Source organism: Zeus faber, assembly GCF_960531495.2.
Source record: "Zeus faber genome assembly, chromosome: 5".
In the NCBI taxonomy this organism is placed as follows: domain Eukaryota; kingdom Metazoa; phylum Chordata; class Actinopteri; order Zeiformes; family Zeidae; genus Zeus; species Zeus faber.
The window spans coordinates 14,822,132-14,847,687 of NC_137192.1; the positions used below are offsets into that span (position 1 = coordinate 14,822,132).

General features: G+C 44.3%; 1 protein-coding gene across 5 annotated transcripts in view; it reads left to right on the forward strand.

The window, feature by feature from the left end:
• The window catches only part of cadpsb (Ca2+-dependent activator protein for secretion b), a gene marked incomplete at its 5' end in the record, with an annotated part of 55,758 nt that overhangs the window by 9,193 nt on the left and 21,009 nt on the right, over positions 1-25,556 (forward strand). For all 5 annotated transcript variants that reach the window (XM_080000621.1, XM_080000620.1, XM_080000619.1 and 2 more), the window contains 10 exons: positions 1,534-1,647; positions 3,660-3,992; positions 16,949-17,029; positions 17,150-17,383; positions 18,155-18,276; positions 19,065-19,176; positions 20,698-20,837; positions 21,101-21,167; positions 21,564-21,672; positions 21,924-22,136. In XM_080000621.1, the coding sequence (XP_079856747.1) occupies positions 1,534-1,647; positions 3,660-3,992; positions 16,949-17,029; positions 17,150-17,383; positions 18,155-18,276; positions 19,065-19,176; positions 20,698-20,837; positions 21,101-21,167; positions 21,564-21,672; positions 21,924-22,136 (1,525 nt within the window). The remainder of the gene's footprint in view (positions 1-1,533; positions 1,648-3,659; positions 3,993-16,948; positions 17,030-17,149; positions 17,384-18,154; positions 18,277-19,064; positions 19,177-20,697; positions 20,838-21,100; positions 21,168-21,563; positions 21,673-21,923; positions 22,137-25,556) is intronic.

A 25,556-nucleotide genomic window follows, 5' to 3' on the forward strand; every position in this document is an offset into this window, starting at 1 on the left:
CCCTAAATCGTTTTAGCCCCATTGACTTGAGGCTTCTGGCGCTCTTAATTCTGCCGTCATAAAAGTGGGACCAGAGGGTATATTATTTAATAGAGAAATTGTTTTATTATTATCACTGTGTGTGAGTGTAGAACTGGAATTGTATCTCTCCTGAGATGGCATCTTATAAAGCTCATATATTCATTTAAATATTTCCCAAGGAGAGGAAGCAAATTGAACAACGTGGAGCTCTCAGTAAAGGTGGTTGTTTAATGATGTCTTGTCCAGTCCAATGTCTGCGTAGTCCATGCTGCTCTGCATACTGTGCCGCGTGAGCGTCAACATGATTTGCCTCCGGGGGGTCCTTCTGTGTTGAAACAAAGCGGGGGTCGGCACATGCTCCTTATCTCATATCTTGAATAAAACAACTTAAAAAAAGATTGTGAAAGATAGCTATCCATATTTCTTGAAGCATTTCTTGCCGTAACCAAATAATATGTGTAATTAATGTTTGGCCATTAGGTTGGGTATTATTGCTACATACTGTAGAGAATCTGTACTGGCTTCATCTTTCTTCTTACCTAATTTTCTATGTCATGGGAGATCACCTCATGGGAGATGGGAGTGTGTGTGTGTGTGTGTGTGTGTGTGTGTGTGTATGTGTGTGTGTGTGTGTGTGTGTGTGTGTGTGAGGTTGCAGATGCACCGCTCCCTTCATGCAAATAACTTAACAGTAATGAAATTTAATATCAGCTTGAATATCATCCATCCTGCTTTAAATGTGGTGGGTGGGGGTGGTGGAGGTATGTGTGTGTGTGTGTGTGTGTGTGTGTGTGTGTGTGTGTGTGTGTATATGTGTATGGGGGGGGGGTACATGGACACACAGATGGTGTTGAGATTGCCTCACAGGCACATGATATGTGGTACTTTTCCATCTCACTCCCACACCAAAGTCTGTCACTTGAAATGCCGGGTTCAGCGCGTGGAGTCACACACTCTGGCTGCAGGTTCTGATGTGTATAGAGACACAGCACATCTAATCAGCCTGAACAGCACCATGAAAGGTTTTTTTTCTTTTCTTTATTTTAAAGGGTAGATGGTCAAAGCCGCTCAGTTGCCTCATCTTTAAATATCAACCCAAGGATTCTTTGCATGCATGCGGTGACACGGCGGACATGATTCATCTTTAGTGTCTTATAAACTGTGAAATATCTTATGCAAGCTGACATGTTGCCTGCAGAGACTATATTACACATTTACAGCAAAGACGTTGACTTAATGCTTTAATAAAAGATTGTGAGTTGAGTGTGTTCTTGTGAGGAAATGAAAAAGGGAAAAAAAATAAAAAATACATTCCTCATAATTTTTTAATGTATGCCAGATAAATTCAATTTTAATTCAAAACCGCACCTGCTCCGTTTATGTATTTCTTACTTAGCCATTCTGCGGTATCTCTTATCACCTATGCTGTGAAGGGGGATATAAATGTAAAAAATCTGCGTCTCCTGTGCCCTGATGGTACTTGTCCCCCCGGTTTGCCCCCTGCGTCCACAGATCACCAAGCAGCAGCTTCAGCAGACCAAGGATCGCTTCCAGGCCTTCCTCAACGGAGACACACAGATTGTGGCTGATGAGGCGTTCATCAACGCTGTGCAAAGCTACTACGAGGTAACTGAAAAATATACACAGAAAATGATTATAATTTATAGAAATATAATAAGAATGGTTATTATGAAGTTTTATTATTCCTATTATTATTATTGATATTATTATAATAGAATGACTTACTGTATATAATGAAATCAGGTTTTTTTCATTCTTTTAATTCATGTACAGTTATGTAATTTGAGGCAAATCTTTGTTTATTATAGAAAACAATATGTTCTATAAGCATTTCTCACCAAATCCGTGGCATTTCCTGTAATTATAGTCATGCCCTCTTCTGTATATCATCTATAGAGGAATAACACCGCAAATACTGAGTGATCTGCCCCATAACAGGGCAAGTTTAGAGGTAATGTTTTCGCTCTCATCACTTGTTGTGGGTGAAGAACAAGACCACAGTGGTTCTCAAAATGCTCGCATCCTGCCTACAGAGTAGTAAAATGGTGGCTTGAGCCATTCACGAGACAGATTATGACTCAGAGCTTGCGCTCGACACAGCCATCTTTCTAACGTCGCTGTTCAATCCTCAACTGAGAAATCCATCATCACAATGAATATACTGCACAGGGCGCGTCGGGGAGGCATGTGAGTGGGTTGAAGGCTGGATTTTATATATATATATATATATATATATATATATATATATATATATATATATATATATATATATATATATACAGTATAATATACCCACATTGACATATCAAGTCTGATTCTGATTCTCTTTCTTTCTTTAAAGGATGTAGGCTTTAAAAACAATGATGACATATTTACAGAAATAGAAATACAATTTACAATACAATTTAATAGAAATACAATTACAATATTAAATTATATTATTATTAATATTATAATTATAATAATATTATTATATTGTATTACATTATATTGAATAGTCATTTAGAAATTAATAAAGAAAATTATTCCCTTTCGCAAATATATTATGAATATATTTGCGAATTTAATACGCAAATATACATACAGTATAAAATAGCTGTCTGTGCTGTGTTTAGACTGACTTATAGTAGCTATTTATTTCAATCAGCAATTGATAACCAGTCTGATGTCTAATATTGGGCACTTTTAGTTTTACTGTCAATGCAGCCAGAGTTCCAGGTTGATGACCTGGAAACTGTCTCGGCTGCCAATGTCGACTGCTCCCATCTCAACTTATATTTCTCAAACCCCTTTGACTGAGATTAACACACAATAAATGAATCACCTGGGTCTGCACAAAGGGAATCCGCTCTCCCACATACAGGGATGAGGAAGGTTTTGGCAGAAAAGAGGGCAATTACAATTATAAATACATTAACCTGCACAATTTGAAAGTGTAAAGTCAGAGTTGAAAGCTGTGTTTTGTTGTTGTTGAAATCTTCCCATCTCCGTATCGTACCGATCGGAGCAGAGGCAGAGATGGAAGGGCCTTTGGGGAAATTCCCGCTCAGATTGAAATTGGACAGCACTTCAGAACCCAAATTTGCTGCTTTGTGAGAAAGTGAAAAGTTCTTTAAAGTGGTCTCTTAAGGTGTGACATTTAAGACTTCTGGCTGTTCTTCAACAATAAACAGAATAAATAAGGCAGAACCTCATTGCCCCATAATCCACTTGACTTTCCAGACGGTCTTTTACCTTTTTACAACTGTGCTTGAACAATACAGTGGTTGAACATGAATCAGTCTTGCAATGGCTGGTATATTATGCTCCAACATTGAAAAGGTGTGGGTACTCCCTGTTTGAAACAATTTCAGTATTCGTTTGAAGTATTACATGTGTACGTCTTAGTGTCCCCTGGTATCTTAGCGATCTGATCACAGATATCTCACCAAATTTTAGAGTCGCTCATTTTTTTATTATTACCCAGTTTTTTCAGATAAAGACATTTGATGTTGGATCACGTTTTTGTGTTATTTCATTTTAATTGACACAGAGATGCAGGTTTAGGTTTGCTTCATTAGAATTCGGTTGTCCCTCCAAAAAGCCCCTCGGTAACACCGGGTTTCCCCCCGGGGCAGGTGTTCCTGAAGAGCGACCGCGTGGCTAAGATGGTGCAGAGCGGAGGCTTCTCGGCCAACGACTGCAGGGAGGTGTTCAAGAGGCACATCGAGAAGCGCGTGCGCAGCCTCCCCGAAATCGACGGCCTGAGCAAGGAGACGGTGCTCAGCTCCTGGATGGCCAAGTTCGACACCATCTACCGCGGCGACGAGGACCCTCGCAAGGCGCAGCAGCGCATGACGGCCAGCGCCGCCTCCGAGCTGATCCTCAGCAAGGACCAGCTGTATGAGATGTTCCAGAACATTCTCGGCATCAAGAAGTTCGAGCACCAGCTGCTCTACCAAGCCTGCCAGGTAGGATCAGCACGCAATATATCCATATACTATACATTCTATAGGTTTTTGTATCCATACTCAGCACAACCAAAGAATCTAAATACAAATAAAGATGACGTTGATTAAAATATAGACATTTTCTTCATCAGATTTGCCATCCACATTCAATCATGGGCTGTGTTTTTTTTTTTTTTTGTGCTGAATCGCCCAAAAAATATGATACACCAATCAAAGTGTATTCCATATCTCCTCCATGCCAAATTAACAGCGCCACATTGGAGGCGAGATAAGACACGGGTGTGTGAACCTCGGGGTGCCGGTGCCGCTTGCACTTCTTCTCAGCCGTCTTTAAAGCTTTACAGCTCACGACGGGAAGGCAACTCTAATGTATTCCCACTCCAGGACCTTGATTAAAAGTCCTAGCACGGCAGGATTCGGAGCCGGGCTCAAAGACATTTACATTCCCCTCATCATTCCATGCATACAAACCACGAGACTTTATCCTATTTGCATCCTTAATGTCAAGCCCTTTTCCGTCTGTTCCGAGTTCTCCAAATGGCTTTATTTAGGTGGGGATGGATTTATGGAATTAGTGGCGCTGTTCTGTCGTGCAGTTCAAACTATTGATCAGTTTCGAGCACATCGCACAGGCGGATTGCTCGTTCAGTGGGGAGAATCAAAATGCCAAGGTAAACTACTACGTCGCGACGACTGCAGCGTGGATCCTCTCTCTGGTGTTTGCGGATGCTTAACCTAGTTTGGTGCTTCTCAGCGAAGCGAGCGGTGCGGCTTCGGAAATGATCGTGCCGAGGGCCGTGCCACCGAGAAGAAGTCAAGTTACAGCTTTAAACAAAATGGCATCGGGGAAGGTCTTGAATCATTTGTATAATTGTGAAGTAATCACCCTTCAAGTTCAAGTTCACATCCAGGAGATTATTTGTCACATACATGTACATAGGGTCATACATATATGCAGTGAAATGTCGTGACACCCGGTGATTCGAACAGTAAGCTCTATAAGCTCTAAAAATACTAACATGTGAGTAATCGACACAAGGTGCTCGCACAGGCACCCGCAAGGGGCGGCGCCCCAATTATTACACTTTGGTCATTCATTTCATTTTGTCTCCTAATGGGAAAGATGAAATCGCGTAATGAGAAATAAGGTTTTGAATAATATATTAGAATTACATTTTTAGCGGTGTGAGAAAAGTTTTATGCTTCTTTCAATCTTCTTTTGCCTTTTTTCGAAAACTTGAGAAATAAGAAATGAAACAAAGTTAAAAATTAAAAACAGGGATTGGATGTGATTTGGCAGAGAATATTCGAAAGGAAATGAACGCACTAATGAAGGAAAATGAACATACAGTACATGCTCTCCTCTAATTAATGAACTTCATGATAATTAACTGGAGACAGAGACAAACCAAGCTCAGGGCTGGAATATGTAAAAAAACAAAGGAAAAGGGTTTGTGGCTAGGGGTACGATTCGGAGATTTGTCTTCCTTTTTTTTTCGTGGCCCTCAAAGGGTATTTGCAGTAACGTCTGTGGAACTCAATGCACGAGTGGTTACGGTTATTTTTTTCAAGTCCCTGAAAGTGACTCACGGTCTGATTAGACGTGTATAACAAATGACTTCACCAGCCAAAGCCAAACATGCTGCTTTCCCTGGTGGCTTCACAGCTCTTAAGCTCTGTGCCTGTGTGTGTGTGTGTGTGTGTGTGTGTGTGTGTGTGTGTGTGTGTGTGTGTGTGTGTGTGTGTGTGTGTGTGTGTGTGTGTGTGTGTGTGTGTGTGTGTGTGTGTGTGTGCGTGCATGCTTATAACATTCAAGATTAGCTCAGTGAAGAACCCCACGCATACATATCTTTGGATTCATCTTGAATGGGAGAAATTAAGTCCCGTGGTGTCCAAAGAAACATATTGTTTTTTTCTTTTTTTTTTAACCTGTGCTGTCAGCATGCTGGGAATAAAACACGGAGTATTTGTATGCCATTGCATTCAGGACAGAGTTAGTCTGCAAGTGGAGTTCAAGTTCTCAAGCTGCAATGCAACTCTTTATTAATTCTTAAATCATGCTGCAATAACTCTGTCCTGTGGATGACCTGTAGAATGACAAGAGCACAGTTTTTGGTTATGGAGAGCCGCCACCAACTCCCCTCTTTGGAGAACTATTTATCATGTTTGGGTCTATAAACAACTGATCACTACTCCAAGAGGGGGAGAATCACCACGGTTAGACAAAACATAGAAACAAACAAAATTTACACAAACATGAACATTGGATGACAACATGTATTGAAAAAAAATGAATTAGGTCCAGGAAAACTGGAACTACAACTGGTCACGTGACCTCTTCCTGTCATAATTATGGCACCAAATGACGGAGGAAAGGAGAGGAATGCAACCAGGAGGGTGCTGGGGTGCACTTGAAGCAGATGTGTGTGTGTGTGCGTGTGTGTGTGTGTGTGTGTGTGTGTGTGTGTGTGTGTGTGTGTGTGTGTGTGTGTGTGTGTGTGTGTGTGTGTGTGTGTGTGTGTGTGTGTGTGTGTGTGTGTGTGTGTGTGTGTGTGTGTGTGTGTAAGATGTCCACCAGTGAGTGTACATGACTTATCCCCATTGGTACTGGTGTAGAAGGTCTGTATTATATAGCGGCGCCTCCAAGCAGTGGAAGGGGGCCCGAAGCCCCCCCGAACTCCACAGCCCCATGGACACCCCTCGGCTGCAGGAAATCCCCGGGTACCCGGGTACCCTGCCCTGCGGCCACAGAAGGGGGCCCCCAGAGAAGCCAGAGGGCCGTGGAGCAAGCCCCACGCCCAGCCCCGAGGAACATGATCCAGTCCCAGGGAGCACGAGGAGACCCCGCACTGCAGGGGCGCACACATACAACCAACCCTCGGGTGCAGGCACAAGACGCAGCCGCCGGCACGGAACCCGGGCCACGGACGCAAGGCACGGACTGCGGGCCCAGAACACAGCCCCACGACGACAGACTGACACCCCGCCCGAGCGGCCTGCCACATGGGCGCCCCCACGCCCACCCATGCCCCACACAAGCGGGAGACCCGCCCCACCGCAGCTGACTAGACGCCCCTCCTGGCGTGAATGCCAAGTGCCCATACACGTAGCAGCGAGTTCCCAGCGCGGGGCATCTCGATGTTACCCCCCCCCCCCGGCGAGGCCGGGGGGGGGGGGTATACAGGCCCTCTGCCACCCCCAGGACCCGGGGCGCCGCCGCAGAGAAGCAGCGCCGCAGAAGGAAAAAGCAAACAGCTGCCCCCCACACCCCAACCCACACACACAACGGCAATCAGTCCCCCCAGGGGCCCCGGAAGGCACCCGGCGGCGCTTTCCGCAGCCCCGCCAGGTCGCAGCACATCCCAAGCCACCAGGCGCAAGCCGTCAGAACTCTAGCCAGGCCGGGAGGGGGGGCCCGCCGGGGGGGCCCACGGCCGACCATGCCCCACCACCGACCAGCGACCGGCCACCCCGGAATAAAAAAAACCCAGTGCTCAATTGGTAATTGGGGTTAAAATTGCGGGGTTGGGGGTGCGAGTCCTTCAGGCAAGTCGAACCCGGATCACTCGCACCCCTCCTATCCCGCAGACCCTGGTCCGATGGAGTGTTGTTCGGAGTAGGTTTGGTGTGCCAGTGTATGTGTTCTAAGCTAATGTGAGTGGGATTAAAATTTTGGGACGGATGAGAAGCACGCTTGGGCAGGAGCGTGACAGGCAAGATGGCAGCTGCCCGCCGCATCCCCACCATCCCCAAGAAACATTTAATTCCATACTTAAAAAAATCTTTTTTTTTTTTTTTAACTGAACCAGATAAAAAAACAAAAACAAAAAAAACCCTTGCGAAGTCCATGAGGTGACTGAGATAACAAGGCTGTATCATATCACACATCCAATGCAGCTCTGGCTGTCACCAAGTGATTAATGCTCCACTGTCACAGTTCCATGCACATCAATTCTATAAATAACACGCGTATGAGTTTTCTGCAATTTTGCCAAAAAAAAAGAAAATCTCATAATAGTTGGTGCTTTATTAATCCCTGCAGGGACGTTTGGGTGATGCGTCAGCATTCTGGTGGACAGGGCTTCAATCTCAGCAACCTTTCGCTCTGGAAAGAACCTCCAAGACCATGAGGTCTTGGAGGTTGTGAATCGTACTCATGGTTTCCCGAATAAATGAATAACATAAGCCGTTTTTTCATTCAGGGTTTATCATGCTTATAATAAGTCTCTCACCGCCCCTTCTCTCTAAAAGTAGTTGATATTAGTGGAAAAAAAGGAATGTGCGTTCAATTTCCTCGAAAGTCATCGCCCTCCAAAAGTGTTCATCTTCAGGATTCCATGCAGAGATCCAATAAAACTCCAATAAAACTGCACGATCAAACGAAACTCAGTTTTGTGTCGATCTACACTGTACATCAGTCTATGACCTATGAGGGCCAACGGCTTCAAAGTCATCACTTGTTTTTTTTGCTTTTTTATGTTCTAGAATGAAGGTAAAGACAAGGCTTAGGAATAAACACGGTGGTTTCTTTCATCGGGGTTCCGGTGAACGTTGATCTCGGTTCCAGAAATGTCAGCATCAGAGGAGTGAATTCAGTCCGTATTTCATGGAAAAACGCAATCGGTCGTAACTGGCCAAAATCACTCGGGATACCGCGAACGTACACACACACACACACACACACACACACACACACACACACACACACACACACAAAGTCAATGTTTTGATGTCCATCCAATGAGGGGGTCTGGAAAACGAGGCCATGCTCCGCAGCTCCGCGCAGATCGCATCCTGTAAAGTGACGTTTTTTTCCCGCAGTGTCAACGTAAAGTTTCCTTCATTTTGACTTTTCATTATCGCATCGCGTTCAACATCATCGCACCCCTGGCGCACGCCTCACGACCTCCGGCTCAAGCGTTGTCTGAGTTTGATAAAATAAAGAATCCGGAGCTCCGCCTGGTACATCGTCGTCAGTGGAAATCCTTCTCTTGCTTCAACGCGGAAGAGGAGAAGTCTTGACACGGACATGTCGGCCTTTGCTGACATTATGTTACGCTTTTCCTTTATCGTTGGTGGATGAATCACGGTGCCGTACGTGGGAGTTGGCCGCACCGCAGGATCAGAGGGGCCGAAGCGGGCCAGAGAATTGAATCAATCAAACTGCTCCGTTTTTTTATATTTTATCTCGGTTTGCCCCGCATTTAGCAGCGGCATTCGCCGCGATTTTGGCACCCGATTGGTATTCATAAGCAGTACAAGGAAGGATCCGGTTACAAATGAAATCACGCGTTGAAATAAAAAAGAAAGAAATCGAGCAATTGTTGAAGCGTTTTTAAGATTACCCGGGTGAGATGGAATATATTGAGGTAGTTCATTGTGCCGGTTGTTGGATTGCTGAGTCTTTCATTTCCCCCGCTGTGGTAATAATGAATATTTATCCACGTGGATGAACTCTCTCTCTCTCTCTCTCTCTCTCTCTCTCTCTCTCTCTCTCTCTCTCTCTGTCTGAAATCACTCCAAATTTCAAGAGGCTGCTGATTAAATTACCTAGGTCGTGCTGTCGGATTGAGACGCAAGCACGTCAAAATGAACTTTTTCCTCCCCCCCAAACCTCCACTCACCCTGGCACCAATCAGCGCCCGCGGACAGGACCGACTGACAGGTTTTGAAATGAAGGCACCGCCCTCGTATTCTCTTTAACTTGTCTCGTCAGCAACGAGGCAAGAGCTCTTTCCGTTTTTTTCGCCTGTAGCTGATAGAATTGTGTAATAGAGCCACTTGGCCGCACACGTGATCAGGAGAGGATGAAAGCATTTGCTGCGCACGCCGAGCCACCTCCAAGCCGAAAATAGCTTCGGTGCTAAAGCACATGGCCTCGCGCTGCTCCATCAGCATGATACGGAATTGGGACAATCCTTGTCACGGACTGGAGGCCAAAAAAGCAAAATAAAAAAAAGCCGATGCCTGAAAGAGATGCTCGATAGTGATTAGGGGTGCCACAAGGACACGATAACATCACCAGGCTGCATTACAGCAACCTACTAAGAAGCATGTTCTGCTCTCATACACACTCACAAAGGAATTTTTTCTTTTGCTCACACACACACGCATGCATGCACGCACGCACGCATGCATGCACGCATACACACACACACCATCACAGTTTTGACTATAGACCAGCTGCTTGCACTTTTCCTTGACATCCATCTCCAGTTCCCTCCTGCTTATCAAATTTGTTTTCCTCTTTCAAACGCCAAACTTGGCGGCTTTCCGGGCGACGGCCGGTCTGTTGTCTGATGTTGGGTTCACCTGGGAATCCGTCATCAGCTGTGTTGTTAAGTACCTGCCTGCCTCCGTTCCGTCGCCTCTGACCCGCTGTCAGCTCAGCTAACGCCGAGGCAACATCACCCTTTATGTTGGCGGCAGCGCTGCTGTCAGCTCCGTTAACAACGAGGGGAACCTTACTTCAGTCGCGCTGCCGCGATATGAGAGCGCCTGTCCACCTGCATCACGCTGGTGGGGCATTGACAGCTCTGACCTTTGTGATGGCTTGATATGACCGGGGTGTAGTGGAGCGCCGGGGGTGGTGGCTGTTCCGGAACATCGGTACTAAGCTGCAGAACAAGATTCTCTGGAACCCTGGACGGTCTCCGTGTCCGGCTGCCATCACGGTAACGGGAAGTTATTGAAGGCACCGGACCTGGTGATGCAAGACGATTCGCAAATGATTCGTTCCTTGTGAACAGATCTTTTAAATGATTCTGGAGTCGGGAGTCACTCTGGCAAACTGAAACCTCAACTTTTGATCGGAAAATAATATCTGAGGACTTTATTAATGTGGATAAAAGGTCAAGACATTTGTCATAGTTAATATTGGGTGTGAGTGGCAAAATGTCTAATCGCAACTTCATTAAAATGATTCCTGTGAGAATTCCGTTTACAACTCAGAGCCATCCGACCCTTCTTTCATAGATACCATTTAACTGTATAGAAATGTCAGTGTTTTTTTGATGGTATACTGTATCTATGTCCTTATTTTTGTATTATTAATGTTATAATACTGTCTGGTTATAGAACTCAATAGTGACCGCCCACTTTTTGAACCCCATTCAGGAAATTTCAGGAAGTAAATTTCCCATTCATTCACATGTTTCAGAAAATCCTTATTATAAAGAGGCTGAAGCCTGGAACCAAGCCAACCATATTATATATATATATATATACTGTATATATACTTTAAATCTGGAGATAGTTAATAGATCCTTCTTATTGTTAAATGGGTCAAAAAAAGGCATTTGAAATAAAATGTCAACATTATGCTAATTCCAACGGTGTCTCTGTTGACTATATTGGTCCACGGGAAAGGCCCCCATTGGGTTTTTAGGCTTGTCCCTTGCTTGCCGCATTGAGAGCCTTTCCCTTAATGTAATCTGACGAAAAAAGGGGCACGTCCACCAGGCACGTCCCTCTCCGACAAGGCGCAGGGCTTAACTAAGTCCCGACCACTTTTTAACCTTTGACCTTTGTTTCAATGGATCAACTTTGGTGACGATGAGCACGAAAATGCGTGATACCAGGTTGCATACTCAGACCACCTTATAAAACCTTGTAAAACTAGCCTCGGTGTTTCATGATGCAGACATCCTCATTCATCGGTTTAGAAAAAAAGAAAGTAACTTACTTACAGAAGTTTACAGTAGAAATGTGACATTGTTAGTTGGCAAAAGTAAAGACTTCAAGGCAGAAAGGTAACGTAGGGCCTTAAAATCTCTTTTGTTTATTGTTGTTTATACACTCACTAATGTAGCTTATATGAAACCAGGTTGAGTTTTCACATTAGTTTGTGGCTTTTACTGCCTATCACGTGATAACAGATAACAATTAAGAAAAGAGCTTGTCTTAAATGAGCGCCATCATGGAGCCTCCTCTATCTCCTACATACGCTGCTCTCCAGTCTCTCCCCCAACAATAACAAGATATTCCCAAAATATTCCCAGTGCACCTTCCCTTTTCCCTGATGTCGGACAGAAAACAAACAAGCCACACCAGAGTGGGTGATGTGCACGTAGGTCAGACATGTGCACGCTCTGCAGAAATTAAGGTTACTGGCAAATTATATCATGCAGAATGAGTTACTGAATTAATTGTTATTTCCTCAAATAGTGACCAGGGCTTTTTATTGACCTCAACCGCCGAGGGTACGGGGCTTTTATTGTAAGTAGGCTTATATTAGGGGCAGGCTTTTATGTCTAAAACCAAACCAAATCAAAATTCTCTCTTTAAATTTTTAATCAAACTTCGGCCTGGGTGCCATGCTCCTCAAGATAAATACATATAAAAATGAAACACATTCTGTTTTTATTTCAAGAAAGGTCGTTATTTGAGGCAGGCCTTTATTTGTTAGTTTCATTTATTAGTGGCCCGGTTTTTATTTGAGTACCGGTTTATATTTGAGTAAATACGGTACATGGCTCACAATTGTCCTAGATTTGGAAACTTAAATTTAACATATTTAATCGTGCAAAATGAACGCTTTATGCTGCATTCGCATGAGACACTGTGGATGGGACAAACCAGAAGTCAGGTTAGTGGAACACAGCGTGATGGCAGCCCGGCAGAGAACAACGGCAAGGGCACCAGTACACGGCATTTGCCGTCAAAGTTGAAGTATTTAAACTTTTTGCCGTCCTCCATGTCGGAATTGTGTGATGCCAGATGTGACATATTTACCTTACAGAGGCGGAGAAAGTGAGGAGCCAACTCTACTGCGCATGTCTGCTACTGTTGGCAGAATTTGCACTGCAGTGACGGACGTTTTCTTTGGAATATCGCACTTAAGTGTCTTAAATAAAAACATGTGGATTGATTTGAAAATTGTTTTTTTCTATTTACTTTTTGCATGGAGGCTGTTTGGTGCTTGTAGCGAGGAAGCAGATGGAGGATTTGGAGGTGGTGGACTCGCGCGGCGCGGTTGGGATCCGGTGATAAAGTTGCAACTCCAGGTTATTACTTGGATAATTATATAATTAAATATGAATAATTAATAATAAATGAAGGGCTTCTATTTCCAGTGGAAACCAGGTGATCAGCCATTATTCACTCAGTTAACAGATCATTGATCACTACCAGGAAACAGATCTCTGGAGAGCGCTCTCTCTCGAAGCCACATAACAATATCCATAAATATATCCATAACGAAAAATAATTGTGTAAAGTTAACCAACTATGAATACGTTTTGAAGGGAATTCAATATTAATTTAAGTTGCAAAAAAATATTAATAGTAAGCTGCATTTTTATAGCTAAATTACAGCATCACTACAATTATATAATAACAGACACAAAATAATTTAGTTTAATAATGTACAAGTTCTTTGTACGTCACCAGAGCAACATGTCGTTACATTTTGCCGTGGTACCTTCCCGCTCACTCCCCCATTCTGTTCAGAAAGTGCTGTCTCCCGTGTTCCATGTGAATGCATCATGAAGGTGAAGACTCCGATGTACACAAAGCATTTGTTTCAACTACATACAGTCAAAATGAACAGACAGAGTTCCTGTGGATGTTCATGTGGAAGGGGGCAAATATAACTCTTAAGATGCGGCATCAATCAACAGCGGCAAAGCTGCTGCTTTCCAGTGCGCTGCATTGTTACTGTTCTTTTGGGATTGCACAAGTCAGAGGTCATTTGCACAATAGCCAGAAAAAAAAGTGTCAACAGCTCACGTCGCTTTGACAAGCAGCTCAGTGCGCTCGGCATCGCAGAGAAAGGAAAAGATCCAAGCTCTGCTCAGACAGCGGCAAACTGTGGATCAGCATCGCTCACATTGACAGCTTTGGATAAACCTGAGAAGTCACTCACCAGCCTGAGAAATGCGGCGGCTTGTGGGTTTGTTTTTGTGATCCTGCTTGCGCAGGAGGCCCACTCCTCCAAGTGTCACTGTACGGTGGAACAGTAGTGAGAGTTGCTGGAGTGCAGACGTTGTGCTGCAGCTGGTGGCTCGGGCTGATTATGTGCTCTACTAAGCAGCGGCTCAGGGTGAGGCAGCAGGGTGGCTGCTCAGTGGCCAACGCTGGAACTGCTCGATACGGACAGCATTTTAGATACCATCTGGCCAGCGCCGGTTTCGAATGCACACATGGATTCCAGGAATCAAAATGATTGAAATGTTTATTATAGGACAATACATAACTTGAAGTTCCAAAACTGAACTTAATGCATATTGAGTCATCATAGAGCAATGATTTTGCTTTCGTATTTCGTTTTGGATATCTCTCTACTGCATACCAAACTGGCTGAAATTCACATTAAAATAATTAATTCCGTCTCACAGTTGCTCACATTGGATCCAGTATAATTCAGCGCTTGCAGTCAACTTCAAATTGCTGAAGATTAGGCAAGCAATTCTTAACACTGCGGACACAGCCGTGAGTCCTGTATTAAGACGATCTTGCTTATGGCTGTTGCAAGGCATCAGTCTTTTAAACAATGGCGCTGTCCACAAAGACCAAAAGGACTCCGAGACGTTACAGCAGGATTAACGTCAGCGAACCGCAGTACATGCATGTGAAGGTCACAGAGCCCAGGAGCCTGCTGCTCCCTTGTTCGATATAATAACATTTCACACGCACATGCATTTCCTTCCATCTACAACATGGAGTAACTGCATAACCCTCCTACTCATATTTAAAAATGTTCATATTTTCAGCGACATAAAGAAGCGACATAAAGAAAAAGCCCTGCCTCTATCTTTATGTCTCTCCCGGATGCTATCTCCCTGTTTTCTATCTCAGGCCCTGTATCTCCATCATATGGGGAGCTAAAAACAGTACATCATGTTTGGGATAGGTGCCCCCTACCCCCCCTTTAGCAACTGCACAATGATTTCAGCTCATTCCTTCTTAGAGGGGATCGCTGGAAGGGGCAGTGAATCAATACAGCAAAGCCTGAGAGACAAGGGCGGCTAATGTAATAGGAGTGGGTGAAATACCATCAGGCGCAGAGAGGTCAGCGCCGGCGCGCAAAGCAGCCGCCGCTGATCAGAGGACGTTAAGGCAGCACGAGCTCCAGCAAGATGGAGAGGAGAGGATTCAGCTCTGCAGGAAGAGCGCCTACAGATGGACTATTTAACTATGAGTATGTTCATAGCCATTTGTTGAAGTTTGAAGGAATGTCATTATGACTTTCTGTTAATAGATAGATAGATAAAGAATTTATTAAAATGGCAACATACAATAAACAGTTTACTAAAAATAGAAGAATTACAATAAGCAATAGACCTTAGATTGTACATGAAAATGGAAAGAAATGGCAATATGCAATAAACTCCCCCCAGAAAACAAAAGAAAAAAACAAGAAACCTCACCAATTGTATCAACAATTCACATTCGGACTAGCATAGTAGGAAATTGTGAAAGTTTGTATGAAACTGTATATGTATAAAATTTGTACATATACTGTGTGTAACAGGGTGAAAAACAAAAGGGTATATTATATAGTATAAAGTACTACTTTGTGATTCATCCTTTGAACTCCCAAAATTCACTTTGCATGTAAAGTCAACCAGTCAGGCAGTGCGGGGTAGAAATTAAATGCTCAATAGAAATAACATTTCATAGCATTTATTCCCTGTTTTTACTAGAAAAAAAACCCCACACTACTGAATGAAGATTTGTAATGCTAAACATTTGACTCAAACCAATGTCAAATGTTGCCAATGACCGAAAGAAGAAACAAAATTGCTTCTCAAAGAGCTTTAGTCACAATCTGTGACAGTACTGTTCACTAACTGCAGAAGACACTGTGGGTCCTTGGGCGTTTAGGTTTGACCCCTGATGCCGCATATTTGCTGCGCTGCTTTAGTGCAGATGCGTTCACGAGGCTGCGGTGCGGATGGATTTGACTCATGTGTCACAACACCGGTTCTGCTGAGAACGACTTGACTTGGCCAAGAGAGTGACAGAGGATGAAGCGTAAATAGACGGAGAGAGAATGAGAGAGAGAGAGGGAGAGAGAGAGAGGGAGTGAGAGAGAGAGAGAGAGAGTGAGAGAGAGAGAGAGAGAGAGAGAGACATTGGCCCTCTCCTCTGTTCCCCATTTCAGCTGATATATATATTATCTCATATATTATGGATGCTGGATAGAGATATATATTTCCTCGGGTTTCATTTGTCTGGGGTAAAAATCTAGGCTCACAGATGTCGAGCCCCTTTCAACTCTTGTGGATATCGTCCGCTCTGCGTCATGCAGGGCTTCCTTTTTATTCTGACATCAACACAAGGTTTAATCTCCTAATTTGTATTCATATGATGTTATGCTTTCATATTATGGGCTATCAACTTTTTATTTTTTAATTTCAATTTGCGCATCTTTACTCCTGTCTTCGTTTATGGAGCTCTCGACACTTATTTTCTTTGGGATTTCAGTTCTGAGAACAAATATTAAAACGACAGATCCGAGTAAGTCAGAACAAACTGCAGCTGGTCTTCTGTATTTACCACCTCGCATGGTCAAATATTTCCTTTGTCGCACTTATTTTTCGGTAAAATAATTATGTCACCCTTAGGCTTTTTCTAATTGAATTCCAGCCGTATTTTCTGGCTGCAGAAACTACTGCCTCTCCCTCACTCCCTTCAACACGCTGTTGCTCTACTATGAATCTGGGATTTTCTGCCCTCTCCCGTGAGCGCCAGCCCCATAACAAGGCATCGGGGCCAAAACAGTAAAGCAGCCGTTCCCTTTTTATAACAGGTTGCACGTTTACTTCCCCCTCCATTATCTTTTTCATTCGATTTTACTCACTGAACATTTGTATGCATTCAAAACCAGTTCACATAATAATGTGAATTTTTTTTTTGTTCCATCTATAATTAGGACGCCCACTGACCATATATTCTGGGCTATTAGTGACGCCTCGTTTATCCTTTCCTCTTTCTTCTTTTTTTTTAAATAGCTTGACAACCTGGATGAGCAGGCCGCACAGATCAGAAGAGAGCTGGACGGTCGTCTGCAGATGGCGGACCAGATCGCCAGGGTCAGTCGAGCGTGGTCGCTAAAAAGTGGAAAAGTTTATGAACGTATCGCCGCTTTTTGCCTTTACCGTGAAAACACTTCGTACACCTTTTGACATTCACATCGGAACTCATTTGCGCAGGGCGGAAAGTTCCCCAAGTTCGTGTCCAAAGAGATGGAGGCCATGTACATCGAGGAGCTCAAGTCGTCGGTGAACCAGCTGATGGCAAACCTGGAGAGCATGCCCGTGTCCAAGGGCGGGGAGTTCAAACTGCAGAAGCTGAAGCGGGGACACAACACCTCCATCATCGACATGGGCCAGGAGGACGAGAACACGCTGTCCAAGTCCGACGTTGTCCTCTCATTTACCCTGGAGGTGAGCCAGAGCGCCAGCACATGCAGTGTACTTTATAATTTTGGATATGGAAATGGATTGAGGTGAGTCATTTTTCTTTTTTTTCTTTTTTTTTTTGCCCATCCTTTAAGAAGCTCTAGACCCTGGGGTCATAAAAAAAGAACCGTCCCCTCACTGCTAGACTTCATGGGCCGGAACTTCTGTGTTGCTGAACAAGTATAGAATCAGACAGTGGCTCGGCGTGTTCAAGAAAAGATGTGAGGAGGAGGAGGAGGAGAGAAAGACAGACAAGCCATTTTCCCTTCTCCTTAACTGGGTACATGAGTCATCGCTGTTATCGGCTTGTCTGGGAGAAGCTATCACCGCCGAGCCCTGCACATCTCACCTACTGTAGCTCATCTGTATGCAGCGCTATTTCAGAATCGGAAACGACACGCCAACAAGCATGCATTGAGGATTTTGTATTTACAGAATTGGGATTTGTTGAGATTTGCATGCTGTTTTTTTTTTTTTTTACATCAAAATAAGATTTTTAACAGCCCACTTAAGCCATATGGTGGGGCAGTCCAATGAAAATGGGGATTAGGATTGTATGACGGAGGAAGGGTGCCTTCGTTTAACGATAACGACTGTGGTTGATTCAGGGTTGCATGGTGAATCTTTCATGATAGTCTTTATATTTAAGTCATTTATCACTTGTCATCTTTTTGATGTCTGTGACCTTTTTAAAGGTGGGAGAATAAATCTATATTCATGAGCGTAACTAAGATGTTGTTGTTGCTGCTTGCGTAGGTGGTGATCATGGAGGTCCAGGGGCTCAAGTCTCTGGCTCCGAACAGGATCGTCTACTGCACCATGGAGGTGGAGGGAGGAGAGAAGCTCCAGACCGACCAGGCCGAGGCCTCCAAGCCCACGTGAGGGCCTTAATTATTTAATTACATAATTTAAATATGTGTAAATTAAATTATGCATCTAGCTGTTAACACATTGACATCACAACAAACTTGCATCCCTAATCCCCCATTGATATGGCCTCCAGCGATCTTTGTTTTCTTTTTCGTGAAGTTTAGTCAAAGGTTGATTGATCAGCAGAAAAAGATCCAAAAGTCCGTCTGCCCACTAGCGGCGGTCCCAGCTGAATGTCTTCAAGTCGGACTGATATCTGAAGAGAAAACCAAGTCAGCGTACTGCATGTAGCTCGGCAGACTGGCCGGACGGGATGAACCCCAATTCTTCAAATTGAAGCATTTTCCGAGACGGAGCTGCAGCTGTGCAGCACTAACAAATCCATTACTTGTTATGATGTGATCCTCAAGGTCACCTTCACCCCACAACACTGGTTCTCTATAACCAGCATGGCCCACAAGAGACACTCCCCATTGCAGATTACCAGCGGCTAGAAAAGTACAAAGAATAGTATAATAAACACGTAATACAGCATGGAAGTTACATTACAATAAAAAAATTATATCCTGATATGATACATTTGATTGAAAATATGCAAACATTTTAACAATAGAGGATAGACGGGAGAGTCCTCTTCTGGTTTTAGTGACTAAAACTGGAGGGAATTAACAATTACAATCTCCTCCTTTTCATCCTTTCCAGGCCTCGTTCACCTCGCAGCCGCTACAGATCTCCATCTTGCCTTTGTCTTAGTGTAGGCGCTCACCTCCAGCGTGTCCTTTGTTTTGCCTTTCAGCTGGGGGACCCAGGGGGACTTCACCACCACACACCCTCTGCCCGCTGTCAAGGTGAAGCTGTTTACGGAGAGCACGGGGGTGCTGGCACTGGAAGACAAGGAGCTGGGCAGGGTAACGTCCTCCTGTTTTATTGCCACTGTGCACTCTGATTTACTACGGACCTGGTGGAAATAACCAGATTCACTAAAACAGTGTTGCAACGTCAGGGTGGTGTCAATCTGTGTCCTGCTGTAAGAAGAGGGATTCCTTACGACGTAAACATTTATTCAGCTCAGATTTCTTTCCTCTGAATGCTGATTTGTCTTGTGGAATAATCACGTTAAGGCGACCTACCATACCTTAAGACCTGCCGATATTAATAATCCACTTAATAAGAGGAGAAAAACGGCGGCATCATGTCGAACACACCGTGGAAGTGAGGGGTTTCGCGTCACGTCAACATTAGAATTAGAACGTTTCATACCAAAAAAAACCATCTTCTCCCAGCTCATCTTTCAGCTTGAGAGAGAGAGAGAGAGAGAGAGAGAGAGAGAGAGAGAGAGAGAGAGAGAGAGAGAGAGAGAGAGAGTGAGTCCTCTTCCTCATACTCAATCAGTTTGTTTTCCTCAGATGTGGTGATGTATCATCAAACCTGTATCATCAGCACTCACCTTGAAAGCTCTCACACGACACTTCCCCCTTCCAGTCAGTTTGTATGCAGTATGCACACACACACACACACACACGCACACACACACACACACACACACACACACACACACACACACACACACACACACACTTCACGGGCGGTGAAGGAAGCGGTTTCTTCTAACTCAATAATTTTGCCTTGTATGCGTTCGATCTCGAGGCTTGCTGTGGAGCTCCGTGTGTCCTCAGAACCTCTGTCGGCCGTGTCAGTGTTTTAACGTTCCGAATTTTGTGTGTTCTGTATCCCGGTTCCCATCGTCGTTTTGAATCGGGCAAATGTGAACTAGAGCGTGCAGCTGTAGAGCCAAAAACCTCCAGAAATTCCCAACAATCCACTTCCCATGTTGTTAATTAAACAGCGTGCCTCTCTGCTGAGCCTGAATTATTCATGTGCACCGATGGAGACGTCACAAGAAAACCCTCCGCCCGACACTTTTCAAAACTGCTGTAAATATTCAAGGAGGGCGCGATGATGGACGACTCCCTATTGATCATGACAGTCTGTGTGTGCTGGTGTGTGTTTTAGGTGACCTTGGCGATGACAGGTCTCTTTGAATTGCCTCTGTGGCGCAGCTTCCTCAAAGCTCTTTAACTCAGCAACGCAAAGATTAGAGCTCCTCTTCGGGGGGAAGCGCAGAGAGGCTCTGCTCAGCATCCGCAGCCGGGCTACTCTGGTTCTGCACCCGAGCCCTCAGCTGTTTCCCACACACCAGCGCACACACCAAAAATCTTTGCAACAAACATACTTGTACACGAGGGCCTGCTGGTGGACAATTAACAATTCATGCAACCTCAAGAAAAAATAGATTGGGACAACAGAGCCCTGGCAGACAGTCATTAGTTTTGCTCGGCTGGTCTCAAATCACTGTTCTCGGATATCTGCGCTCCGGTCGTGTTGTATCGACGGAGAATGACTCCCCCTGTGTTTGGGCTCCTACGTAGGTTGTCCTCCATCCCACTCCCAACAGCCCCAAGCAGTCAGAGCTGCACAAGATGACCCTGACTAAGGCCTGCCCCGACCACGACCTGAAGATCAAGCTGGCCATTCGCATGGACAAGCCGCAGAACATGAAGCATTGTGGGTAAGAGACGCCACGCCAGCCACCATCACGCCTCCTGTTCTAATATGTTTCCTGCAGGACTCCAGCCGCTCAGCTCCTTGACCTAATTTCACATCGCACGCCAAGGAAAGGGTGTACGGCTCCCCCTGGTGGACGGCGGCAGTTTGTATTTTATTGGTTTTAACTGCCGACATTAATTATGTAGCATCATTATATATGGTAATCTTTTGTTGATGCAGTTGTTTGATTTTTTTCCCTTATTTATGGCACAATGTTTTCCACAGATACCTGTGGGCTTTTGGGAAGAACGTGTGGAAACGCTGGAAGAAGCGTTTCTTCGTCTTGGTGCAGGTGAGTTGTGCTCAAAGCTCTTTGAGAAACAGAAGCACAGATGATAAAAAATAAAATAAATAAAAAAACCCTGTGAAAACAGCATAAAAGTAGAAACAGCATGAATTCCACGGATATGGAACCACCACTTCATAGCTGATAAGTTGGTTTGAGTTTGGCCAGAAGCTGTAATTTATTTGTCAGGTTTAATATTTACTCTATAATTGACTGGCTTAAATCTTCTCTCTTATTGACTGTGATTTAATTTAATTTAATTTAATTAACTCAATTTTTCAGGTCTAAAAATCAAGCAGTTGAGCATGTGCCAAGTCCAGCAACTGCGTTTTAGTTTTTTACATTTATTACAATTATATTGGACGTTCCTGAAGCAGCGTCCGTGTGATCCCTCTGCTGCAGGTCAGTCAGTACACGTTCGCCATGTGCAGCTACAGAGAGAAGAAATCTGAACCACAGGAGCTGCTGCAGCTGGACGGGTACACCGTAGACTACACCGACCCCCAGCCAGGTGAGGGGGCACATTCATGCATTCATTCAAATCTTTATTTATACAGTGAAAAAGTCACTCAGAGCTCTCTTCTACAGAAGTGCCCTGTTTACAGGGCTACACAATACAAGCATGGACAAATATACACAGCCACAACACAGAGATAAACTCACTCACATCCAGTTGAAACAAATAAGAGACTAATCTCAAGACTAAACTAAATCTTCCTAAAATCACACTACCTCACTGACATCTCTTGAACCTCCCCTCAGGCTTGGATGGCGGCAGGGCTTTCTTCAACGCCGTGAAGGAAGGCGACACTGTGATTTTTGCCAGCGACGACGAGCAGGACCGCATCCTGTGGGTCCAGGCCATGTACCGGGCTACCGGCCAGTCCCACAAGCCGGTCCCACCCACTCAGGTCCAGAAACTCAACTCCAAAGGGGGTGCCTCCGCCCAAATGGACGCCCCGATTTCTCAGTTCTGTAAGTAGCCCGTTGCACAACACGGCCACAAATCAAATCAAGCAGAAAGCAGATTCCATCCTCCCCCCCAAACCAGTGAAAGCTCTAACCGCATAACTGTCTCACGCTCTCATGCTTTCCACGCAGTCACAAAACATGCTGGTAGAACTAACACACAAGCACGCACGCACATGCCTTGCTGTCGCACAGACCCCCCCGTCGCCCGCGTCCCCCCCGTCCCCTGTCCGCCCGTGACATCAACCGGAACATCACCCATTCACCCCAAGCCCACGTAATGTTTAAAGGTGCAACTCAATGGGACTGTAAACATCATTCTGCTTTCAAAAACGATAAAAACCTGCCTGGAATTATTGAATTGCAACGACATAGGCCACAATAAAAGATAATAAAGAAACATAAATAGATCACGAAGCATTACGTTTCAACCTTCAAACCTGCCGCCGCCACCGCCTTCGCCGCTGCCGCTGCTACTGCTGCTGCCGCCGCTGCTGTCCGACCGCCCCCCCCCCCCCCCCCGGACCGGTGTCGCGTCCAGAGCAGCTCCATACAGACGAGCTGTGAGTCTGACGGTTGTCAAGGCATCTGCTTAAAATCCCTCCAGAGGGACGCCTCTGTAGCTTTAACCACACTGTCACTGTACTTGCACCTCTAAGCAGCCCACAGCTCAGGTAGCAAAGAGAAGGTAAGATTGCCTACGGCAGTGTGACATCTGTACCCGGCGTCTGTTGTCTCTTGTGTCTCCTCATAGAAGAACCCAGGACGGGCAGAACAGCCTCACGCTGGAAACCATCTTGTGCTCATTCTAACCAGTCCAAACGTGGCTCTCTGTCCATAAAGAAATCACTAACGTGTCGAGCTGTAGTGTCACATACTAAAAAAAACATTTCACAATAATAGATCCTGCTATTCAAAAAAAAACAAAAAAAAACAAAAAACCCATGACCTTTTGTGTGCATCTTTTCACGATCAAGTTAAATACGGTAAATAATTGTTTTCGAACTGTAATGTTTTTTTTTTTCCTTCTGTAAACTAAATCTTTTCCCCCCCATCATAGAATCGGCAATGCATTTATATAGACAAAAAAAAAAAAAATCTGATTGCTTAGTTCTATTTCCAATATGAAATAGGGAAGTTAAAGGTTAAAACCTTAGTGGAAATGCTGTGTACTCTTCAGCTGTTTTTTTTTTTTTTTACGTAAAAATCTTGTCGCATAAATTATCCGTTGTTTCTCCATTGATTTCTTTGTCTATGATGTGATTGTTCTTGTGGTTAGTTGGCTGCTCTGATGCCAGCTGATTCCATTCAAAGCCTCCTCACAATGGCACAGACCCCCCGACCCCCCCCCCCCCCCCCCCCCCCCTCCCCGAAACATTGTGGCACACCACGCATACATGTTTCACCCCCTAGTGGTCTGGAATGGTACTGGGGCCATGACATACACCGCCTCCTGGCTCTGCTGCAGTCCACTCATTAGACCATGTGCTTAGACCAGATGATCTAGTCTCATCATCCAAATTATGTCACATGATTATTTGAAATGTTTATTCACAGCTAGAAAACACATATATTTCCTTATGTAGTAGGACCCTTTGGACTCATAGTTTCATCTGCAAAATTAAGGTGTTGCTGTGAATTTCATTTGGTAAGTGCACCTGGAAACCAGTGCCCCCCCCCCCTCCCCCCCACCCCCGCCGCCCCCCAAAAAAAAAAAGTAATGAATGAAGTAATGAAAAGTAATGGGATATTTAGTGCAATAGAACCAAAGTACTTAATGTCAATCTCTCCAGCACTTAAATACATGTCCAGGAGCCAGAAGAAGTAAACTGCAGTGGAGTGATGAGGATCTTAAATGTCTCTCTCTCTCTCTCTCTCTCTCTCTCTCTCTCTCTCTCTCCCTCTCTAATTTGCGTAAATACCTGTGAAGTCCACATACCCCCACATGTACTCGGACGCCACCACCCACTACTCTCTCATGTTGGTATAGGTTGTCGTTTTTTGCGTTGTGTTTTCTTCCTCATGCTTTGCTTGTTCCCTTCTTCAGTAATGCAGCTGCTAGGTCAGGGTCTCTCGTGATTGCTGTCCTTCAGCCTTGTTGCTAGTCTTTATGTTATTCTGGTTTGTCCCTTCTTACCCTGCTGTCTTCTAGCTGGACTCAAGGGTAAGTGCTTCCCTGTAGCTCAGATAATCTCCGCCGATTATCTGAAAAAAATGCAACGTGCTTTCTCTCTCACTCCCTTTTCTCCTTTCAAGTTTTTCGCTTCATGTCTTCGATATTAGTTAACGACTTTTCATTTTTTTTTGGTGCCCTCAATTTGAGGATCAAAGCTCAGGCATCCATTCTTGCGAACTTAGGATGCATGTATTTTATTCCTAGATTTATTATTTGACTTAGTAGATAGTTCAAGCTGATCTATTTGTAATTGCATAATTGCCTTCTCTCTTTATACCTATTGGTTAAAGGACCCCTCAGAGTAAAGCAATGTTACATGCAATCGAAAAAAGTCCTGGATTTCATTGATGGATTCAATATTGGCCTTTCAGTCCCTGCTCCGCAGTAACACGTCTATTCTGTAAATCAGAATATGTCTCAACGAGGAGAAATCTTTTGAGATGTGATTTGGGGTTTTCAGGCTTGATTAGGATTCTAATTTTAGCGGATCCTCCCCCATCAATCTGGCATGGTTCAATTTATACGCAGTGTGAATGCAGCTTTTTTTTTTTTTTTTCTTTTTTCCTCCAATTTGTATTGATTTATTTTTTATTTTTTTATTACAACCCCTTTTTTTGTTACTGTCCATGCTTTACTTATGAGGGATCAATTGCTTTTAGTCCTTATTTTGCTCCTCTTCACGAGAGTTGGCAAATATGTATACGGAGTATTCTGAATGCTAATGACAAGGAGTAGCTGATGCCGCCCCTTCTTACCATAAAATACTCCTGGCATTCTCTTCCCTAGTAGATGGGCCTGTAGATTGAGGCTGAGACCAGCTGTCACGCCTCCAGGAGGGAGAAATCTCATTTTGATTTTTTTTTTTTTTCTTTTTTGACTGCCCTTTGACTGCTTGATTAGGAGAACACCCGTGTCATGTCTTCATTACGTTGATGGAATTACTGGAACTATTCTTCATCTCCCCCATCTTCCAGTGAATGATACAGTTTTTTGCCTCCGTCAGCTTCATGCTATAAACCCATGTACTTGCACCAAATTGTATTGCTCCCCTATTAGAGTACTCCAGTAGTGGTATGCCTGTCAGTGTGCTCTCTAGAAGTCCTAACTCTACACTGCAACATACTTAAGTATTGTCAACTTGCAAATGCGTAAAAAAACAAAACAAAGGAATGCCAAAAAGATGAAGCCAAAAAGAAAAAAACAACAACCTGTAAATGGGTCTGCAGATATGCATGACATTTGAAATCACA